The 24,038-nt window shown below is 38.3% G+C and overlaps 1 protein-coding gene and 1 long non-coding RNA gene across 5 annotated transcripts in view; one reads left to right on the top strand and one right to left on the bottom strand.

The window, feature by feature from the left end:
• The window catches only part of LOC103105267 (uncharacterized), a 33,435-nt gene extending 20,536 nt beyond the window's left edge, over positions 1 to 12,899 (top strand). For both annotated transcript variants that reach the window (XR_001628749.2, XR_008915559.1), the window contains 2 exons: positions 5,293 to 5,645; positions 11,085 to 12,899. This is a non-coding gene — a long non-coding RNA (uncharacterized LOC103105267). The remainder of the gene's footprint in view (positions 1 to 5,292; positions 5,646 to 11,084) is intronic.
• GINS4 (GINS complex subunit 4) lies at positions 1,541 to 21,205 on the bottom strand. Of its 3 annotated transcripts, none has more exons than XM_007476391.3 (8): positions 21,074 to 21,202; positions 18,602 to 18,707; positions 14,289 to 14,375; positions 13,622 to 13,735; positions 12,894 to 12,991; positions 9,806 to 9,894; positions 3,521 to 3,611; positions 1,541 to 3,417 (listed from the first exon to the last, which is right to left on the bottom strand). In XM_007476391.3, exons 2-8 carry the CDS (start codon positions 18,695 to 18,697, stop codon positions 3,321 to 3,323), a joined length of 672 nt encoding a protein of 223 aa, XP_007476453.1. In that variant the 5' UTR covers positions 18,698 to 18,707; positions 21,074 to 21,202; the 3' UTR covers positions 1,541 to 3,320. The 3 variants fall into 3 exon arrangements, with proteins under 3 accessions (XP_007476453.1, XP_007476454.1, XP_007476455.1); XM_007476392.2 differs by lacking the exon at positions 21,074 to 21,202 and adding an exon at positions 20,696 to 21,067; XM_007476393.3 differs by lacking the exon at positions 13,622 to 13,735 and having other exon boundaries at positions 21,074 to 21,205.
• Positions 21,206 to 24,038: the final 2,833 nt, after the last annotated feature.

Below are 24,038 nucleotides of genomic sequence, written 5' to 3'. Positions count from 1 at the left end.
GATACTTAACACAATCTATGTAGGGTAGATGAAGGGGAAGACAGTAATATCTTCAGGGTAAAGGAGAAAAGGTTCAGATTTTTCTTAAAGGAAACCAGGGAAACTAAGAGACGGAGGTGAGGAAGTAGCACTTTCCAAGTGCCAGGAACTGTCAGTGCTAAGGTACAGAGAATGGAGAGGATTGTCACTTTGAGGAATTCTGAGTAAATCAGTGTAACAAAATGAAAGGTGTTGTGGAATAAATTGTACAAAGAATGGAAAGGTAGGAAAGAGTAGATTATGAGGAACTCTCAATGCCAGGGGACTTTAAATTTGATCCTGGGTGGCAATAGGGGGCCATTGGAAATCAAGGAGCAGGGTAAGTGGCATGGCCAGCCCTAGACTTAGTCCAGGCCTGATGTGATGAAAGCCTGGACTAGCATGATGGCTTTGTGGAACAAAGGGGGATGAATGTAAGATATTGTAAAAGTAGAAACTCTTAGGATTTGGCAATGGATTGGATAAGTGGAGTCAGTGAGGAGTCAAGGATAACCCTGAGGTCATGGGCCTGGGTCAGTGGAAGGTGATGCTTTTGACAGCAATAGGGAAGTTCAGAAGTGGGGGGAGGCTTTGGAGGAAAAGAGAAGTTCTGCTTTGGACATTTCTAAAGTGTATATGAGATATCCAGTTCAACATATCCAAGAGGCATTCAGAGATACTTGACTATTGCTTAGCAAAGATCATAGCTATATAGAGCTGCCAATCATCTGTACAGAAATGATAATTGAGCCCATGGGAACTGATGAGATCACAGTGAGATTCTATAAAGCTAGGTTCTTGCCATTTTTGCATGTCATGGACCATTTCCTAGAATAGTTTTAAATAAATGAAGGAAATACTAAATTTCAGTTAGAGACAGGTGAAAATAAAGGTAATTTTTTTTCTCATTAAAGTTCATAAGGACCCAGGACAGAAGCTTTGGAGACACCTATGGATAGTGGGCATGGCATTAAAGATCCAACAGAGGAAACTGAAGAGTGGTTAGACAGAGGGGAGAACCAGAAAGCACTGGCACAAAAACTCACAGAATTATCTAGAAAGTGAATGAGTGTCAAATGTTGTCAAGAGGTCAAGAATGAAGATTGAAAAAAGTCAATAGATTTGGCAATTAAGAGATCACTGATAACTTTGTAAAGGGAAATGCTAGGTGGAGATAATTTAGTGGGAAAATACAGATTTCTCGTAAATTATATGATGAAGTGTGCATATTATAAAGAACACTGGATTTGAAGTCTGAAAACTTGAGTTTCAGTTCTGGCTCTGCTACTTCAACTACCATTACTTTGACCAAGTCATTTAATTTATTTGGACTCAGTAAAATGAATTCAACTAGAGGATCATAAAGGTTCCTTTTAGCTCTAAAGCCTAAGTGAAATGGCTATAAATGGGATGCTAACTGTAGTCTACAAACTGGTAATGATGTTCCAAAAATGTTTTGACCAATGACAGCAACATTAAAATAGAAAGCCCTTCATGGTAACAATGCGGAAGAACACTCATGTGAATATGAAAGTCTTGGTATAGTTCTTTTTCAAAATATTCCTCATGATGTCATTATTACATTTTCATATATCACAGAATTGTACAAAGATTCATTATTGTTATGGTTGGCAGCCAACAGTGGTAGGTAAAAAGCAGTCTGAATTCTACTACAAAGTTATACGCAATACATAGGAAATGAACAAAATGACCTCGTTGAAAACACTTCAGAAGGATGGAAAGGAAAACCCCTCCCCTTCTTGTGACATACTGTGTACATAAGATAGCCAAGGTTTCCGGTTCTGAATCATATCATATACCCTCTTTCCAGGAAGAAATTTATGGTCAACAACTGTTCAGAAAAAATGATGCAATGAATTTACCACACCCTCAAGGGCAATAACTCAGTGACTGAAAAAATCTCTCATTTCAGCATCAGCTAAGCTATGCCACATCATTTCCAAGCCATCTTCATTTTGAAATGCAGTTCCTTTTTATTTTTAATTTATGCTTCTAAATCATCATCTTCAAAACTAGTCCAGGAAATGTAGCAATCATAAAACTAGCTTTAGCCGAAAACACAGCTACGTGCAGTCTGGCATGAAAGTGATAGAAAATGGTGACATTTAAATGGAAAAGTCCAGACTTGGCTAGTTAGCAGGGCCTACAACCAGTAAGAGTTAAGAGCCATAGGTTACAGACTCAAGTCTATTACCAGCTAGCTGTAACACCACGCCAACCTCTCTGTTTTGTTAACTCATCTCTAATAATGGGGATGCCTGTCCAAGCTGTCACAGAAGGTGGTTATGAAAAACAAAATAAAGGTCATAGCACTTTGGAAAATATAACTTCTATAAGAACTTCAGGCGTTAGTTAATAAATATCTTTTTTAAATGTCAGGAATGTATATTTATGTGGAGTAGATGATGAGGCACTCTCCATGCCTTCCCAACCAACATTAGGTTCATCTTGAGCTATTTCCCAAAGGAATAAATGACAGAGCAGAACTGGCTTAAAAAGCTGCTAGTTGATGACATAAGTAAATGGATATCACCATGACAGCGAAGCATCGATAAGAAGGTAGCCAGTCTCTCTAAATTAGAGCACAGCCAAAGTTGCTCAAGACTGAGGGGTATAGTCATACAACAAAATAAATATGCCTTTGAAGAATCAGAGCTAAGGATTTCCTAGAGACTTATTTTATAGAAATTTAGCATCTCATACTCTTATTAGTTTTGCTAAGGCTCTTAGTTGAGCATGTTGGAAATATTTTTGATTGTGATTACATTATTGTAGATTATAAAAGTAGCTTAACAGAAGAAAGGACTTGGTCCCATAATGCTCATCTATTCTAAAATTAGCACCTCATTGCCTGCATGCATCAAGTCATCTCATTCTAGGCCAGAAAGTAAGACAAGGGGAAAAAAATCCTACTAGTCCCCTAATATACTTATTCTCCCTAACTATAGGTAAGAGTTCCTTTGTACAGGTGTAATTATACACATTTGGTCAACAGTTCCTAAGAGTCCACAGGAAAGAACTGTTGTCTCAAATTCAGAATGAAGAGAGTGATGGCTCCACCTGCTGACAAATGCATAAGATTGCAGAAGATGAGATGTACAATTTTTGAATTTTTGCCTTCCTTTTAAATCCCATCTAGTCCAGCAGTCCTAGTGAGAAGAGTTTGAGATATCTGCACAAATGTGCCATAACTATCACTGGCAAAGACAGATGAGAGTTCTCCAAGATATTCCAGCTGTCTCTTCAATGACCCCATAGCTTTTCCACCAGTTCTTTTCAGTTTAAATCAGTTGTACAGCTCCAGAGGCCACTAGAGGTGCAATGGTTTTGTATCTGATCAAGTGCTGAGAGCCCTCTTCCAAGTCAATCACATATTCTCTGAGAGGAAAAAAAAAACAATGCAATTTTGAAGGAAGAAGATAGCATGGCTATTTTTCTTAAGAAGACTACTTTTTGCTACTTTGATAACTAAGTCACCTACCTTTGTTCATCTGTCTCTGGCTCTACCAAAATGTTTTCTTGTCTTTCCTTCACCCTCAGAAACACATATGAATCTAAATCAGGTTTGGGAACTGCCAGAAAAATAATGAATTATTAATGGTGAAGTGAAAAGGGGAAGCAACATGAAAAAATAGCCTTCCTATGTTCCATGTACAACTCACACACACACATTCAACAAGTATTTACTAAGCACTAAAGATGTACTGGGTAGAGGTTCTAGGTCCCATGGACTACCCTTAAAACAATGCCAAATTAGAGAAAGCAAAAGATACTCTCACAGGATATAATTTACAAGAAAAATAATTGAAAAATTAAAGTAATGGATAAGCAAAACAAATAAAATGGTATAAGATATAAGTAGGAAAATTATCCAGAAGGAAGTAAGACTCTAAGAACTATACCTCTAAAAGAGAGGATGGACATTACAAAAGAATCTTTAAAATGGTTTAGAATCACAAAAAAATATAAAGCATGATCTGGCATAGATAAGAGGGCTAAACAAAGAATTCAAGAAAATATATATAAGAAGCAACTTTGCAAAAATTTGGTGATGAAAAATCTCCATGAAACAATGGAGATTCTTTTAAGAGTAGATTAAGTTAAATATATTCATTTAAACCAGAACATTAAAGAGCCTGAATCAGGACTAGCCCAGAATTATGCTCAATATCACTAATAATCATAGAAATGCAAATTAAAACACTTATGAGATAGCACTTCACATATGGCAAAATACAAAAAGAATCAATTTTGACAGATTTGAGAAAAGAGCTAATACAATTGTGAATCAGTCCAATGACTTCAAAAATTGAGAATTATGCAAAAAAAAAGTATAGAATTGTTCATACTTTTAAAAACATGACTAAACAGATGAGGTGAGAATTACCATGTCTCATAATTAACCATGAGAATTACCAATCAAGCCTAAAGACCCAGAGGAATAATGCAAATGGAGCCTAGAAAAAGCCCCTCCTCTATGTCATATGCATTCTTGCCTCTGCATCATTCCTCTGCCTAGAATGCCCACTCTGTTCCATTCCAATCCTGTCTGCCTATTCAAATCTTAATGAGATGCTATTTGGGAAAGTGGGAAAAATTAGGATTACTGAGGGTTTTTTAAAAGATAATAAATACCTAGGTTGGACCTACAGCTCTTGACACTGTAACCTGGGGCAAGGATAATGACTTAGCCCATAGATTCAGGCTGGCATGCATCTACTAAATAATGAGGCAAAGAGTCAAATGGGGACATAAAACTGTCCCTTTGAACCTGTGGAGCCTTCCAGCTAGGAGATGGGGAGCTGCGCAGCAAAATAGTGTAGTAGCTAAAGCACCTGAATGTAAAAAATAGACTCGAATACAGAACTACAATCCCCACAAGCCTTTGCTCCACTTCCCCAAAATGCTTTGTAATCTCACGGGAATTCTGGGTGGGCCAAGATCGAGGAAGGATTTAAGCTGGTGGCAAAGGTTTTTGGGGCTCTCTCTCTTTTGGACTTCCATTTGGAGCAGATGCATCTCTTCTGTGATGTGAGGTTATCTGGCCTAGGCACGTGTTTTTTCTTATACTGTATTTTCTTTAATCTTTAACCTTTAATAAACCTCTAAAAATATATATAATACTCCTTGCAGAGAGAAACTAATTTCTACCTGCCTCAGTCTCCCCATATTCATAAATTTTAATCTTTACAGTTTGGTGACTTAATGGGAAAAAAAAAACTCTCAATCTTCTGATTTCTTTCTGATCTTTAGGTCAGCTTTTAATTTGAGCCACATCTCTCTGGCCAAGTTTTTGTTTTTTACCCTTGCAAAGCTGCTGCTTGTTCAGTTCCAGCCATTTTGCCTGCGGGCGGTTCAGTCCCCATCCAGACCTGTTGCATTTGCCGCCCACCTGGCCCCTGGCTGCTAAGTTCTGCCTGCCTGCTTCTCCTGCTTCTGCTCCTGGCCTCTCACCTGGTGCCCGAGCTCCTGGCCCTGTTTGTCTGCACTCCGGCTCTGGCCCCTGCCCTGCTCAACCCAGCGGTTTTTCTCTTGTTCACCTGGCCCACCTGATTCAACCAAGATTGCATCTGGTGACCTGCCTGCCCAACAAACCCAGAGCCTTGGTGGGTAACAAAATGGGGGTGGTGGTGGGGGGGGTGTATTGACTCCACGTGGGTGGCCTGGGCTCCACATGGACTGGGGCAGGAGGAGGTATCAGAGCAGGGGAGAGAGAAAAAGGGAAAGGAGAAGAAACAGACTTTTCAAACAGACTTTTAAGCAATGGGCTGTTTAAAAGGATACCTTTTGACTGTTCTGGTAATTTCATTGATTTCACCTGCGTGCCAGAAGAAAGATTCAGCCCAAAGATTCAACTTTGAATTTGCAAATGGGTGGCTCAGGGCACTGAGAGCATGGTCCTGGGTTAAAATCTGGCCTCAGATACTTCCCAGCTATGGGGCCCTGGATGGGTCCCTTGAAACCCATTGCCTAGCCCTTACCACTCTGCCTTCGGACAATAGACATTTAAATGGATAAACACACCTAAGGAACTTTAAAGACTAAAGGTTATATATTCTAAAGCATTTCAGACTCCAATGGTTTATAAAAATCTCTGTATTCTATTGCATTTTTTGTTATGGTTTAACTTTGTGATTTTAAGTTCATATATTACTGGATTCAATATTATTCTGCTTGAACTGAAGGTTGATTGAACCTTGAAAAATTTAATGTGCTAAATACCTCAAATGATTTGATTTTAAGGGTATTTTAAATATGATTTTTTAATTTTTTTTTTTTAACAATCTGGTTATTTTTGCCTGCCCCTACCACGAGGTAAGGCCAATAGTAGCTGAAGTGAAATACGTTTTATAACCCTCAACCTTCCCGCATTTCTAAATATGTGAATGGAAGTTGGGCAGTTAATCTCAGGGCATTTGTATCCCTAAAAGCCTCCAAAAAAGGAGCACCCCTTTATTTATACTCTTCAGCTCACTACTTTACTTGCACCAGAATGATATCTAGATTTCTTGATTATGTTCTTAACCCAAGATGAGTTTTACTTTGTTTAAAAAAATATGTTTAAATACCAAGGTTGAAAGATTGCTATGTTTGTAAAAATTGTGACAAATGTCCATAAATTCATAGGTTTTAAAAATGTCATACAGCAACTTATGTGAAATATAAAAGTGTGTTTGTTTGCTATTGCAATTAATTGGGCTATTGAGAATTTTGGGGATTTTGATAACTATATATTTGTACTACTGTATTTTTAAAAATGAAAAATTGTTAAGCTTGTTCAATTCATTTGCCTTCTACTCACAGTGATCATGGCCAGATATTAAGAGGAAATGGATCTCATTTTTTGTGAGAAAGCCTTGCATTTTATATTTTCTTAGCTGACAGTGTCAATGATTATAAGCTATATTTTTGAATTTTTTAAAGCTCTTTTATTATTATATTTTTCTTGCATGTGCAATATACTTTTTCAGTTTTTTTTATTTTTCTCTCCTTTTTATATTTAAAGCACATGTCACCAGTATTAAGGTTTTGATTTTTTAGTACTACAAGTTTGAAATACATTTGTCAGAGCATGCTCAAAAAGCTTGTGACTATAAAAACGATGCCACTAATTATGTAATAACTTATGGGACTTTGCTTAATGATTCTGTCTGATTCCAGAACAAGATATACACAAAAGAGCCACTGCACAGTGCCAACAGAGCATAAGGTCAAAGAGACCAACCAATCCTGGTGAAATTGATGTCACTTTGAGCCTAGACAAAGAGGACTTGAACATGTTTGGGGTTTGAGGTTGCCTGCGGTTTAACATGTGTTAAAAGCAGGTCTTCCTTGTTCCACATTCTACCAAGTACCTCAAACTTGGCTCCCGGAACCTTGGCTTATATACTCTGGTCCCTTTCTTTTCTGCCTCTCATAGTGTGGTACCTTTCTGTAGTCCTGGCTACTGACGGGGTAAATGCATCATTGCTTAGATCATTTTAATTGGGCCCTGATTCAAGGACCTGTTATAGATTTATTTTTCTTTTACTTGGAATTTTTACACATAAGACTTTGATAGTCTATATTTTCATCCAGAAATTTTTTTTTCTTTTTTCGATTTTCCTGATGTCTTTTAATATCTCTTGCCAATTGATTCATATACCTCAGCCATGCATCCCTAAGTGATCCCGGTTTTTTAATCACCCTCTTAACGGGGGGAATGTAAAAAAAATATTATTATTTAAATTGCAAAGTTTAAATTCCTTTTGAGAAGAATTTTAGGTAAAAAAGATGCTACTTCCCTGAATCCAGAAACTGAACTGTTGGAGAAGCCATCATGAAGAAGCCTCCAGACCACAAGCTGCACAAAAATGAACTTTGGGTGTGGTTAATGAACATTTATTTGCATGCATACTTTCATGCCAAAGGGGACTGCCCCCTAACTGGCTGTCTGTCAATGCGTCCAGTAATTATTGGTTTTATTCTTTTCTTTCTCTTATCCTCAAATTATTGTAATCTTTAAATTGATTATGCTTTCATGATCCTTTGGAAAAAAATTAATTTTTTTGCAAACAATCAAACGGAGGAATGTAAAAAACAGACTCAAATACAGGACTACAATCCCCACAAGCCTTTGCTCCACTTCCCCAAAATGCTTTGTAATCTTCACGGGAATTCTGGGGTGGGCCGAGATCGAGGAAGGATTTAAGCTGGTGGCAAAGGTTTTTGGGCTCTCTCTCTTTTGGACTTCCATTTGGAGCAGATGCATCTCTTCTGTGATGTGAGGTTATCTGGCCTAGGCACGTGTTTTTTCTTATACTGTATTTTCTTTAATCTTTAACCTTTAATAAACCTCTAAAAAAAATATAATACTCCTTGCAGAGAGAAACTAATTTCTACCTGCCTCAGTCTCCCCATATTCATAAATTTTAATCTTTACATGACCTATAAGTAGGAAGACTATAGCTTAAAAGTAGCCTTAGACATTTAGTTGCTTAATCTGTCTTCCTCAGTTTCTTCAACTGTATAATGAGGATAATAATAGCACCTACTTCTCAAGGTTATTTTGAGCATCAAATATTTGTAAGATGTTTAACATAGTGCTTGGTACATCTTCATTGCTTAATAAATGTCTGTTCCTTCCCCTACCCTGTATACTAAATTGACTTAGAAAATGGATCAAGATGTACTCCCTAAAAACTATGAGAAAAAAAAAAGATTCTGGATATAATATTTCAATAAATCAGCGTCCATTATAATCTATTAGAAACAGAAAGCTAAGTGAAACTAAAAAAGTATACATTAGTCACCTCCTAAAAGGATCTCAAAAATGAATATTCCCAGGAATATCATAAACAAAATTCAGCTTCTCAGTTTAAAGTAGCCAGAAAGAGTTCAAGGACAGAGAAGCCAAAGTGACAATCATACAAGATATGAGAGTCACCACTATAAAGGAAAGGAGAACTCAGAATATGACATTTTGAAAGGCAAGAGAAAAGACCTTTAAAGCAAGAATAACTTTCCCAGAAAAAGTAGGAAAAAAAAAGATCTTTAATGAAATAAGAGTATTTTCAGGAATTCCTCATGAAAAAGACCAGAGCTGATTAGAAATTCTAAAGTAAAAGGGGTTAAAAGATACAGTAAAGGGTAAATATATGTCAGATACTGATATTTTCATTTTAATATGGGGAGATGGTTTCTTCAAAACCCTAATGTTATCAGGATACATAAAAGGAGGTAAGACAAAAGACTCAGGAATATTTTTTTTTAAATGTTTTGATCTTAAAAAGAGAAAAGAAATGGAGGAAAGAAAGGAACTGAATGGGGGAAGGGTGGGTAAGTTTATTATCTCATAAACAGGGTGTACAAGTAGACTATACAAACAATGAAGGATGGGGAAGGAGGCACCACCTGAACCACAGTTCCATCAGAAATTGCCAAAGAAGGGAGAACACATAGTTAGTTTGATGTATGAATATATTAAACTTAACAGGGAAACAGGAGGGAATGGGGAGAGGACTTCTTATTTAGGAGTTTATTTGTGACTTACTCAGTTTCTTTTTCTGTAATTAGGTTATTTAAATTCTCTACTTCTTGTTTTGTTAATCAGAGCATTTTATATATATTTTTGTCACTTCCTCCATTTCATTTTAATTTTATTGACAAGTTTCTAATAATTTCCTTGATTTTTTTTGAATTTTTTCTGATGTTAAAAAAACAAACTGTAAGATGTTGAGAAGCAACTATTTCACTATTTATTTTTAGAAAGCGAGGTTTTACTTACCTGACCTTAGAAGATCCACCTTTTGCAGGTTAGGAGGCATGTGCCTTAAGGCCACAGTTTTCAGATAGGTTTCTATGTTAGCCATGTATCTGAAATATACAAATTCTGATTCATTATGTAGGTAGTAGGAAAGAACTAGTATTTACTAAATGCATAAGCAATGTATTTCCTGGTACTTAATAGGTTTTCAGAGTTTCACAAAACCTTGACTTATAATCCAGGTTATCTTCTGACACATTTAGCCTCACAGTTGAAAGGGCAGGTAAGTGAGACAGAATATAATTGAACAAGAATGAAAGGAAATGGATTATTTCTTCTAAGGGTTGGTATGATGATAAATATGGCAGAACTGAATACCTATTTTGCTTATTTTTGGTAATAAGGAGAAAGATCCTCAGAACAGGAGGGACAGAATAAAAAAAGGTTAATAATGAAACTTAAGACAGATGATAAGAGCACCTACCTTTAATAAATTCAAATCATGTGGCCAAGCTAAACTGGAATATAACCTAGAACAGTGATGGTGAACCTTTTAGAGACTGAGTGCCCAAACTACACCCTCATCTGGCATGTAAGCCACCCTCTTACCCCAGACAGATGGAGGAAACCTCCCATTCGGCTGCTGGATAGAGGGGTGAGTAATGTGAGAAATGTCCTCAGGTGAATGGAGAGAGGGAGGGGAACAACTCCCTCTGGCATACATGCCATAGGTTTGCCAACATGGTCCTAGGATATAAAAATAATTTATAGAGAATTGCTAAACTCTTGTCACTTATAAGAAAATATAGAGAATAGGAGGTATTATAAACAACGGAAAATGACTATTTTAAGCTACAGAATTATGAGCTGGAATTAATTTTCTATTAAATCTAGCATTAAAGAAATGTATTATGAGGATTTAGCAAATTCTAATCACTACAAATCAGTGCTAGTTACACAATAGTTACCCTTTAAATACACACACACACACACACACACATATCTCAGCATGTTGCCACCATTAAAATGTGAATTCCCTGAGGACAGAGAATGTGTTTTTGCATATCTTTGCCTCTAAGACTCATTACAGTGTCTACCACAGAGAACTCACTTAATATATGCAAGATCTTCTGTCTTGAGTTCAAATGTAGGCCTGAAAGGATGACTTGCTTGATTTTAGGGACTTTAATGAAAGTAATTATTTCACAAGGTTGTGAGGAGTAAAGTTCATGAGATATACGAATTATTCAGGTTTCTAGAACAAGGGAGGTGATAACTTGGCTTAATCTTGTTTTTTCAGATCACATTTGGAATACAGTGCATAATCCTGGGCACCAAATTTTAGAAGGGACAGAGCACAAAATACTACCCCAATCCTTCATGATGTGTTTAAGAATTTGACATGGTGCATGAGTGTAATTCCTGCTCCTGATGGACTACCTGAACTTGGGTGTTTTGAACTGCAATAGGACTGAGCCAGTTGGGGGTCTGTACTAAATCTGGCACCAATATGGGAGCTCCTGGGAGCAAGAGACATCCAGACTGCCTAAGGAGGGGAAAACCAACTCAAGGTGGAAACAAAGAAGGTCCATGCCAAACCAATAATGGGACTGTGAAGCTCGGAAGAGACAGTCTCAAAAAAAAAAAAAAAGGTATCGGGCCACTGAGTTCTCAATAAAGCTTTGACAGGTTCTGCTCAAATGAAAACGTTTCATGTGAAGAACTGGCAATACAATTATGTTTACTGCCCAAGGACAAGATTAGCTACGTATGTGAAGGCTCATCACTAGCAGGGACATGGGGCAATAAATTCTTTAGCCACAGCAACTCATGAAACATCACTAATACAAAATGATACTCCATCCTGTGCAACTTCCTGTTTCTGTAGTAACAGTGATAGAAAAGTGTTGGGTAAAGCCTTTAGGATTCAGTTTTTAAATAAGGCAGGGAGAAGGGAATATACATTTCTATAAATCCTACTATGTATCAGGCCCTGTGCTAAATGCTTGTAAAACTTTTAATGTTTAAAAACCCCTTACTTTCTGTCCTAATTCTTGATACAAAGTATCTAATCCTAATACGAAATATAGCTTCCAATGCAGAAGAATAATAAGGGCTGAGCAATTGGGGTTAAGTGACTTGCCCAGGGTCACATAGCTAGGTGGTGTCTGAGGCCACATTTGAACCCAGGACCTTGTCTCTAAACACAGTATGATATTCTATCCACTGAACCACCCAACTGTCCCTGCTAAATGCTTTTTACAAATAGTATCTCATCTGATCCTCACAAACATAGGATAAAGGTACTATTATTATCCCCACTTAACAGATGAGGAGACAGACTAACAAAAGTTAAGTGACTTTTCCAGAGTCACACAGCTACTAAAGTATCTGAGACCAGATCTGATCTGGTACTTTGTCTACGAACCATCAGCTTCTTCTACAAAGCTAAATTCTGCTGTTAGTTCTTTAAGTGAGTACTGTTAGCCTGGAGAAGCCTTAGGTTAAGAACTGTCTTCAATTACTTGAAGAGTTGTCAAAGGGAAAAGAAATGAATCTTAATCTCTTTGGCTATAGTGGTAACCTTGAGATTTTATACCAATAGAGTATTGTAAGATAATAGCTCTACTGAAGAAGTAGAAAATAGGGAAGAGAAGTAGGATAATATGAGAACTCTGAGTTTTTGACTCAACTCATACTATTCAAGCATCATCTGAAGCATGAAGATTCTTAACCTGGAGAAGAAATGACTTAGATGGGGACACAATGATTATATTCAAATATCTGAAAAGTTGTCATGTGAAAGAGGAATTGTTTTGCTCAATTTACAGAGTGAATGACTAGAACCAAATGGGTAAAAGTTAAAGGGCGACAGATTTCAATTTAACAAGAAAAAACTTCCAAAAATAGAATGGGTTGATTTGGGAAAGTAATGAGTCTACTAGTAGCTTGATAACTATGTTTTTTCCTATTAATGAGCATCTATCTTCAAGTGGAATCTGGAAGAACATCTGTCTGTTATGTTTTTGTCAGGATCTATACTAGGTGGACTAGATGACTTCCATAATTCCTTGCAACTTTGAGACAATATGACTTACTGGTCACTCACTCTTTGGCAAAGGCAAACTCTTCTGGGGAGAGAATGGAAGGTTCTCCTTTAGAACGTGTCTTTTCCTTTTCAAGGACATGTGGGAAAAACTTCTCAATCTGCCATGGAAAAGAAAAACGATTATTCACCAAGCTTCCATTATCAAATCACCTTTTCCTAAAGATAGATACACCTACATTTATCATATTTGCTGGTAATAAAATGCCCAACATTAATCTTCAATAAACTATATACATGCTTATAACAACTAAAATCTTTTTTTGGTGACCAAGAGGGATAACTGCTAATATCACAATCTTCTCATGGTGTTTTATTTATTTTTATTGGCATCAATATAAAGGACCAAAGGGTTTAGAAAAGTAACTATAGTATCAGATATTTCTCTATCTGAATGTCTGGTTCTCTAGTCAAAAAGTATATTTCTCTCAAGGTTTATTTTATCTCTATTTAATAGTAAATCCCATTCAATATTTCAAACCCTTTTTTTCTCTGCTCAGTATTACTATTTATGTTCAACCAATTCCTCCTTCCTTTATTGCAAATAACTATCACCTTATATTCCATTTTCTTCATAATAATCCTTGCATATGATTCCTTACTTCCTAGAGAACCTGATTTTTTCCATTAGCATTTTTTTGCTTCTGAGGACTTTCACAGATTACAAAGCTCTTCTTAGGGACCTTTTCTATAAACAAAATTGCCCTAATGAAGACATCTTAATGTCTAACCTTCATCAGTCGACATCTCAAGTAGCTGCTGAGGACGTAGCGGATTCTTTCTACCTCCATATGGTGGACACTAACCTTCAAATCACCCTTCTTTGCTCTCCTGAGATTCTTTTCCTATTGAAGAACAAATACTTAATTAAAACATTCTGACTACTATATGTAAAGAAAATTTTTGCCTACCCTAGCATCCTAACACATAGGAAGCTTTCTTCAGGCAGAGAATCAGAAAACCGCAAATACCCCAAAGTTAGCATTTCTTTTGAGATTAAATTTATTTGTTCAAATCTGACCATAGTTCTTAGCTATGTGACCCTGGGCAAGTCACTTAACCTTGATTGCCTAGTCCTTGCTACTCTTCTGTCTGAGATTTGATACTATGACAGAAGGTAAAGGTTTAAAAAAAAAATCTGAAACCCAAACATCATCAGAAAGAAATGAGTCACACTTCTAATCATTAACAATGGTTAGCCACTGTAATTCCTAAACAATCTTAAAGATGATGACACAGGAAATTCAGGAAGGACCGAAACATTAGTTTGGATATAGCTAGTGTTCTGCCCTTTTGCTAATGATATTCTGAAAGCAACCCCACAGTCCAGGTCACCTAAACTAAGGAAATCTATCTTGCTCCCTTTCCATTTTTACATACTGAAAGTGTAAGCCTTACCATATGGTCCAGCTGCTCTATGACACACTCCACAATTTCACACTTATTCTCCAGTAGCTCAGGGGAAAATTTTTCATTTAGCCAGGCCTGTGGAAGAAAGCATAATACATAATATGAGCATTCATATGAGAAATCCACTGTGACATTCAGAGGTGTAAAAGCAACATAGACTGTGTCAGCCCCTATACCATGAAAACCATAGAGTTCTTATGTAAGAAAACGATTATTTCTTAGCAATTGAAGGTATTGGCTATATTATGAAGCCAAAGCTATGTTTAAAGAATGCTTAGACGGATTTTTCTGTTTTTTTTCCTGGTTTTGGCTGGAAAGCAGTGTTCACAGACCTTATATTCTGAACACACACAAAAAGGGACAACTTACTTCAAAAAATACATCAGAGTGATACTTTTTACTCTGACAGTAATGCCTACTTGATATTCAATAGTAGTAGCAACACAACTTCTGTCTCCAGGTATTTATGCATCAGTGACATTTCCCCCATAAACGGGCATTTCCCATCAAAGGGCAGTGGCACTACTCTTGTAATAATAGATAAAATAACAGTTTGTACATTTACATATCTTTTCATTCATAGAGAACAAAGAATTTTAGAAACACCATTTCATTTATCTTCCTAAATATCCTGATGATATAAATAGGAAATGACTATTATTACCATTGTTTTACTAGTAAGAAAATATAATGAAAGGATAAATAATTTGTTAAAGGTCTAAGAATGTGACAGGGACCACAGTGGAAATTGGTCTTCATCTCCTAATTATGCTCATTCATTAAGACAAGATGTCTTAATTCTTGGTTAAGGTCTATTGGTCTTGTTGGTCTACATTTACATACTTGATCATCCACAGTTGATGATGACTATAGATTTTTCTACAAGTAATGATTAAAATTTTATTTATGGGCTATATGAAGAATAGACTCAATTTCTTCCCTTTTTCCTAATTGAATTCTTAGTCTTCCAATCAATATCATTAACAAACATCATGAATGATATAAACATTTGCCAAATTATTAATTGCTTATGGTAGTCTATATTAGCACTACAGATTTGTCAAGTTAAAGAAAAAGATGAAATTTGAACAAATATTGCTTATAGTCTAGGAAGATACATTCAAAGATAACATAAAAGTGCTTTTTGTTAAATTTGAAAACTTGGTTCTAGTTTTTTCTCCTCTCTACTCAATTCAACAAACATTTACCAAAGGCTTTACTATTTGCAACCCCAACTAAAATCCCCCTTTTTTGCTTCATCATGTCTAGAAATGACTCTAGATACCAGAAAACTATGCTATTAAGCACAAGTTCTGGAAAGTCTTAGACCAAGCTTCATAGATTTTAATGATGGGCCCAATGTGTGGGTGAGTGAGGCTTGTTACAAGGCAACAATGAACTAATATTTTGCACAATTCAAGAGGGTAAAAGTTACAATCTGATTTACTGGAGGTAGTATTCACACTGATAAAATCAGAGATCTGAATATCAAGACAATATGCTAGACATGTAGGGAGAAACAAAGCCAAATAAAACACAAGTCTCTTCCAATGTAATATGCAATTATATGATGAGTATAAAATATTATAAGAGGACCACATCTGTTAGGTGGTTGGGGTTAGGGATTAGAGAAAGTATAAAGAAGAGATGGCATAGGATTGAAGGATTTCAACTAGAGAAATGGGGTAAGGGAAACAGAAGGATATTATTAATCTTAAGAAATAGGGCTTAAGAAATAGGCATAGAGGTGATAAAGTATCATGGGTGGTAAAGACTGACTGTGATGGTAAATAATGATAAGACAGATTGGAAAGGAGTCAGATTATAGAAAGGACAGAATACCAAGCTAAGGAATTCTGTAGGCAATGGAAAGTCACGGGTGGTTTTAGGTCAAGGGAATGTGATTAAATATCATTACGATATTTAAATTATATCTAAATTCGAAGGAGGCAATATTTCTCAATTTTAAAATGATTTACTGACCACCTAACTGTTGTTGTGACTCCCTTCACAATTCTAGTGAGCATCCAAGAGAGAAAAAGAGGCCCAAGTCCTCTCTCTATATTTCTTGGTGCCTTCACCACTCAACATCCTCTCCACATCCCAAGACATCTGATTAACTAATACCATCAAGGAGGTGGACTTAGAGCCCCCAACTCCTCCCTCATTACTTTATAACAAGAGGGGAATGTCTTTGCTTTAACCCTGAAGGAGCCAACACATTCAGCTAAGTGGAGTCCAACATGGCTGCTACAGCTTGCAGGCTTCTAATCTCTCCAGTGGGTCAGGATTTTCCCTGCCCTTAATCTTTTCATCCTTTTGAAATCTAAACAAAAGAAGGGAGAACCCAATCTACAGCTCAGGGGAGAAACTGATAGTAGCCTCAGCTTTGGGAGTAGGGCGGGGTGCCAAAGGAGAAAAACTATTTCATAAAAGATACCACAGTTCAATATTATTTTCCCCCACTTTGCACAAATTAAGATTATGGAGTAGAAGAAAGGACTAGAAATGAGGATATGAGTTCACAGGATCATAGATCTATAAATGGAAGTTGTCTTGGAGGCAATCCAGTCTACTACTTATACACAAGATTGAGTGACTTGTCCAAGGTCACAAGTATTCAGTAGATGTAAGAGGTGATCTGCTGAGGCAGTTGAGTAGCTCAGTGGATTGAGAGCCAGGCCTAGAGACAGGAGGTCCTAGGTTCAAATCTTCTGGCCTCAGACACTTCCCAGCTGTGTGACCCTGGGCAAGTCATTTAACCTGCATTTCCTAGCCCTTACCACTCTTCTGCCTTGGAACCAATTCACAGTATTGATTCCAAGGCAGAAGGTAAGGTTTAAAAAAAAAAAAGTGATCTGAACTCTGTCCCCTGATTCTAGTGCAAGTGCTCTTTTCATTGTACCTTATTGCTTTGAAATACAAGATGGAATGAGGATCTGAAGGACGATAACAGCAAGATGCTAGACATTTTACAGGTGGAATAACAGGTCCCCCTGGCTAATTTAATGTAGATGTTAAATGAAAAGGTATCAAAAATTTCAGATGACAGGTAGTGATATTAATAGAACTCAGGAGGATAGTAGAAACTGTACATTTTACATGTGGGGGGAAGACGACAAGACTAATTGGACATACTGACTTTAAGGATCCAGTGCTCACTAAATAGATGAAAATACAGATATAGAACTTAGGAGAGAGGATAGAACCAAAGATAAAAGTAAAACTAAGAATCAAATGTTATCATAAAAGATAAAAATATAGAAGCAGTGATGTTAATTATGATTAGGTTAACTCTGAGAAAAAGATTAGTGAAGAGGGAAAGCGAGTTCAGGAAAGGGATGTGTGATAAAGAAGGTAGAAGGATGGAATTTTTTAAAAGGGGAAGAGATATAGAATAGTTTCAAGACAAAGAGCAGGGAAAAAAACTTACCAAAAAACATGAAAGGGAACAAAGGAGACAAAGAGGATAACTACCAATTTTTCTTAAAGAAAAAAACAAAAAACATTTCAGCATTGTTTTCCTATGCCTATTTCTCTTCAGGGAGCCATAATAAATGTTAAAAGAGATACAGATTAAGTTCTTTACAATTACTAATTAATACAAGCCTGGTAGTTTGATACTTGATGACAATCAGATAAACAGTAACAAAATAATCAGACCTTCTGGGTCTATTAGTTTATGTATGCTAGAGAATGAGGTAAAAGTTTTTGTGAAAAAACTCTGGAGAAGGGGCAGAGCAGAGGGAGCTCAAGGCCTAGAATTGGAGATCCTGTATTCAAATATGATCTCAGTAACTTCCTAACTATGCGACCCTGGGCAAGTCACTTAACTTGGATGGTAAGGCCCTTGCTGCCTTATCTTGGCATTGATAAAAAGACAGAAAGTAAGGGTTAAAACAAAACCAAACCAAAGAACTCAGGTGAGCTGAATAAATTTGGCCCACAAACCTGCAAACCAGACCATTAAAAGCTAAGGTGTGAAGGCTTGTAAGGACTCTATGACAGTGTCTCTGCACTTAGCACAAATATGCTTCCTTTAACTGTTTCATCAACTATATCCAAAGGCATTCTTTGCTATTACCATCAAAGGGGAGGGGTGGGGGTGGGTGGGAAGGTAAAACTTCTTCAGTGGACAACTGAAAGATTTTGTTAGATAAAAGTATTCCTAGGTGTTTATTGCTTCCTCTTATACAAGGGAGTTAGATTGTTCCCTGTTCTCTGGAAATTAGCCTTGATTCTGTTTCTGTTATCTTTTCCACAAATAAGCTCAAGTGCAGGGTTCTCTTTGGGATGCTTACCTGCTCCAATTTTCCAATGAGCTCTGCAGGAGTTAGTACTACTTCCTCACTACCTCCATCAGAGTCTTGCTGGGTGAAATCAGTTTCCTCTGTCATTTTCTGAACTCTGAAACCCAAAGAACACAGTGTGCCTGTCACCATGTCATAATAAGAACAATGGATCATATATTTATCAGTTTATAGTTTATAAAGCACTTTCTACACAGTTCCTTGAGGTTTTATCCCAGATGAAGAAATCAAACTTCATGGAGGTGAAATGACTAGCATGACTAAGCCTGGAGATTAAAAAAGACTTCAGAGATACTTTCATCCAGTCCCCTCACTTTATGGACAAGCACACTGCAGTTTAGAGGCAAAACTTTCCTAAGGTCACACAGATAGTAACTAATAGAAAAAATTCAACTCAGGTCCTGAGCTGGCTTCTTCCTCCTAATAATCATTTTTTATCTTTCCCTACCACTACAGGAGCTCTGAGTAATTAAAAAAACCTCTCAGTAAATATGTACAGTCCAGTACAACAAATCACATTACTCCAGCCCAAATATGGGTTTCATTCTGCATTTTAAGTCTAACACCTGTCTGGCATGAGATGAGTGGTATTTTTTCATTTTCAGTCCACTAGATTAATGGTATATCAGCATTCTAAAGTCTTTCAAAGTCGTTTTTCTTTATAGTAATTGTTGCTATTATATAAAATAGCTTTCCTAGTGCTGCTCATTTCACTATAGATCAGAGCTGAGAGGTCTTCCCATTTTCCTCTGAAACGATTTCATTATTCTGTCAGGTAATATTGCATTACACTTATATATCATAATTTGTTTATCCATAAACAAATTTGGGGTATAGACCTAGTAGTATTACTTGATCAAAGAGAAATGATAGCTAACATTTACATAGCACTTACTGCGTGTCAGGCCCTTCATAATTATTATTTCATTTGAATCTCACAATAACCCTGGGAAGGTAAGTGCTAACTGAGGCCAACATTCGCTAAGTAATTTACCCTAGGTCATACAGTTACTAAGAGTCTGAGGTTGAACTGAGCTCACTTCTTCCTGATTCCAAGTCCAATGCTGTTCCATCTTAGCTGCCTGGGTATATGTAGAGTTTGGTAATTTATGGGGAGAGATTCCAAAGTGCTTCCCAAACAACTCAGAACTACAACAGGTTTACTTTCTATTTTTTTAAAAGTAGCTTTGTCTCAGCTCCTTTAATTTGCATTTCTCTAAAGGTATCCAGCACCATTCCCAGTGTATCACTCAGCTGATATTTTGATCTTTTGTATTGACAGAATTTTTTACATAAACAATTTCACTTGATCTTCATAATAAATATGAAGCAAGTAGTTCCAGTATCATAAAGCCTCTTGTAAATGGAAATTCAGACTCGGGGAGTTCAATCTACTTCCTTAAGAACACAGAGCTATTAAGTTGAACAGCAAAGTGGTGGCCCTGGCGGTGGTAGTATAGGGTGGAACTTTGATCTTCTGACTCTATATATCCTTCCCACTAGAAGGATACAGGGGACATAGGCAGTGTTAGGCCCTTTAATCCACATTCAAGGTATCTGCCCTGCTCCTTCCACTAGACTGCCTGAGCTTTTCCACCTTTTTTGAGTTTCCAACTCCTCTGGCAAATCTGGTGAAGTCTATGGGTCCCTTTTCAAAATTATGTTTTTAAATGTCTAAAATAAATTGCCTAAGGGTTACAATGAAATCAACTCTATGGAAATAAGGAGATAATTTTTGCCCGTCCAACTTAAAGGTGTCAGATTTCAAACCCTGAAATGTATCCACGGACCTAGGAATCCAGGAACCCCAGCTCACTCCCGGTTCCTGCTTCCCCCCTCTCCCCACCCCCACCCCCGCGCCCCAGACGGTCTCTTTCCTGATTCATATTGGCAAGATTAGTGCATTGGTGGGTGGCAAGCACCGGTTCAGAGTTTGGGGCCTTTGAAGCTGTGTGTAAGTGCGGCCTCTGACTCGTAAATCCAGCTCGGACCCTCATTAGTAGTGCCCATCATCGGAACGACACTTCCACTTCACCTTTCCAAGCCTGGATCTACATCAGAAAAATGGAGCTGCGTGTCACCTACCTCACGGGGTCGCGCGCAGGGAGGTTCCAAGAGACCCTACAGGTAAAACGCTTTGCAAAGTTTGAAAGTGCTCTGAAAGGGTCAGCTGCTACTTTCCGGTGGGCATCGCAGCGCAGAAGCACCTGGATTAGGTTCCCTAACCTCAGGGGTCGGCCTGGGGTGAAACAAGCCGCTGATTTCGGGGTGGGGGGAGAATCCCTGATCAGTTCTCTCTTTACCCGGCTGGACCCCGCCCCATCCCAGCTCTGGGTTTCATTCCAGGGTTGGGTTCAGATACCGGGGCCAAGATAGAGAACAAAGAAGTGGTGGGCATGGGAGTCCATCTGGGATTGAGGGGAGCAGAAGGAAGGGAAAAGGGCGCAGAAGTTCTTCCATTACCTGCTTTTTCTTCCGACAGCTCCGGTTCCCGCCTTTTCCTCCGAACTTTCCCTCCCAGACGCTTACGTCATTACGCCAACGTGAAAGCAGAGCGTAGGCCAGTCACAGTTCGAACGCAGCCTTCGGGCCGCCCCACTCGGCGTTCTTCGGCTCTGGGAGGGAGGGAGCTTTTACGGGCTCGTTCGAGCGCGCTCGGCACCGATAATTGACGTTAGCCTCGCCCACCACGCTCCTTCATCCCTTTAGCCTGCAAGGGGCGCGCATCGGAGGTGGGGTCTGGGGTGGCACAGCCTCGTCTGGCCTGGAGGGGGCGCCCCGGCACCGCAAGCGGAAAGGAGAAGTCCTGGCTTTGTCCATGGAAACGTGTCCTGTTAGCCCAGGAATCCTTTGGAATTCGTAGTGATATACCGTTTTATTGCAGGTCATTTTCCTTCAGAAAAACGGCTTCTTGTCACTTTCATAGCATTTTAATTGAGATTTACAAACCTCCTCCCATCCTTTTTTTTTTTAAATTCGCAGTCCGTATTTAACAATCTGCAAGCCAACCTCTTGGGATGGACAGTGTGTAGAAGTTACCCAGGGTCCTAGTTCTCAGTGGGGAGGGTGGGGGGGAGTCGGGAATGAGGGTTAGGGAAGAGGGATGCCCCGCAGGGGCCTCTGCTCAAGACTATAACCGGAGACCGTCAAAGAGCTAACCTCTCTGGCAAGCTTCGGCAATACAATGCAATGCAATCCAGTAGAATTCAACAAACATTAAACCCTACTTTGTGCCAGGCGAGCTAGGGATTGGAAGACAAAAAAGAAACAATTACTGCCTTCAAGGAGCATACACAGAGGGGAGGAGGGAACGCTTATTTGTTGTTGCTTAATTCGATATCATTAACTTTTATTACAACTAAAGGGAAAAATTAATATACCACATTGTTCAAAACCTATTCCCTTGAGACATATCACAAATGCATAACATCTTTGCAACAAAATATTTTGGAATCAATGGCCAGACTATTGCACCAGTGTCCATCTCAATCAATGTTCACAAAGATTAAAATTTTAAGTAATATTGTTAAAAAGAAACCAAGACTAGTAAACTTATCCTGGCACTGACTGGCAGCCATGATGCCATATTGCAATTATGATTAAAAACTAGATGTATAAATATATTAATATGTGTATGTATTTATATATGTATGCATATGCACACACATGCATACAGACATATATATGTGTATATATATGTATATGTATATATATATAGAGAGAGAGAGAGAGACAAGCTGGCTAAACCTTGTGAGGGTAGCCATCGGGTCCTCGACCCCTGGTGAACCAGGGCTTTGCTCACCCAGCATGTGAAGACTGCTTCGGCAGAACAGGCGGAAGAAACCAATAAGACGGTTCAACGGCTGAGATGGCGATGCAGCAAAGCACTGTGGAGTGCTCAGGGCATGTTGGAGCACAAAAGACAACACGGCCATCCAATGCAGCTGAGGAAGTCTCCAGGTGTAACAACTTTTCGTGCCACTGGACCCAGGCTTCCAACGCCGAGAGTGGGACCGTCTCTGTGCATTGACTTTTCAACTTAAATCTCCTTCATGCACAAGTGTCTTTGTGCACAAAAACACACAAAGACAATAGTCATCCTCAGTTACTGAGAGACTACTACTATATATATATATTTGGAAAGGGGCAGTGCTAACTAGGAAGGGCTTTTTCTTAATAATAAAACCGGTCTTCCAAAGGGCATAATGGAAGGGTAAGAAAAACTAGGGGAGGGACACTGGAGAAATGAAGCGAGGAAAGCTGTACAGAAGGGAGCATGAGGGAAAGGATCTAGGAAAGGACTATTCTGATGATGAGCCTTTTATTAACTAGCAATGTAGCTAGGTAGTGTATTGAATACTGGATCTGGAGACAGGAAGATCTGAGTTCAAATGTGACCTCAGACACTTCCCAGCTGCTTGACACTGGAGACAAGTCACTTAACCTATTTGCTTCAATTTTCTCAATTATAAAATGGGGATAATACCACCTACCCTACAGGGTGCTTAGCACAGTGCCTGGTACATAGGTAAAAGTTTATTCCCTTTCTCTTATCCTAGATAGCCTGGTATTTAGATGATATGGTCCATTACCACCTGCTTTGTCTTTTATATTTCAATAGGACCTTTCAGAGCTGTACTTTAGTGGAGTTTCAAGACTTCAAAGATCAATTAAAAAAAAATCCCTCACCCAGCTAACTTCATTAATATATTCACAGACATAAAAGTAGTGACTGTTCTGCATTAGTAGTGTTTTCTATTTTGTTGGGGACTATAACTCTTGTTTCTATAATTCTTTAAGATTTGACAAGAACTTTTTTCATAAGATTGTGAAATGGGCATGTAAATATTCTTCTTCTTCTTCTCATTTGTATAATGAAACAACTGAAGCCCTAGAGCTGTGATGGCAAACCTATGGCATGGGTGCCAAAGATGGCACACAGAGTCTCTTTGTAGGCATGCATCCCTCCTCCACTGTGCCTTCCTGCCCCTCTGAGCTTACACCCTCCACTGAGTGGAGCACTCAGGCCACTGCCCTCTCTTTCTCCCTCCCCTATCTGGGGTAAGGCAGTGGGGAGCGGGGGAGGGGAGGCATGGCACACAGTCTGGATGGGGGCATCACTGCATAAGGTCTCTAAAAGGTTTGCCGTCACTGCCCAAGAGGAAAAGTGACTTTCTTTTCTCAAAGTAACTAAGCCTCTGAGGTAGGCTTCTGACTTTTCCCCAAATCTCTCATGCCATTTAGAGCAGTTACCAATCTTGACCTTTCTCATGTGTGGATTTCTTCTTCAGAGTAGTGGGGAGCAAATGGTTCCACTCTAGGAGGGAGGTTAGTCTGTGATTGGCAGTTAAGTGGCACAATGGATAGAGTGCTAGGCCTGGAATCAGAAAGCTTTGTCTTCTTGAGTTCAAATCTGGCCCCAGACACT

This window comes from Monodelphis domestica, chromosome 1, assembly GCF_027887165.1.
Source record: "Monodelphis domestica isolate mMonDom1 chromosome 1, mMonDom1.pri, whole genome shotgun sequence".
In the NCBI taxonomy this organism is placed as follows: Eukaryota; Metazoa; Chordata; class Mammalia; order Didelphimorphia; family Didelphidae; genus Monodelphis; species Monodelphis domestica.
The sequence above is the reverse complement of the archived record's forward strand: the minus strand, read 5'-3'. Positions and strand labels throughout refer to the sequence as shown.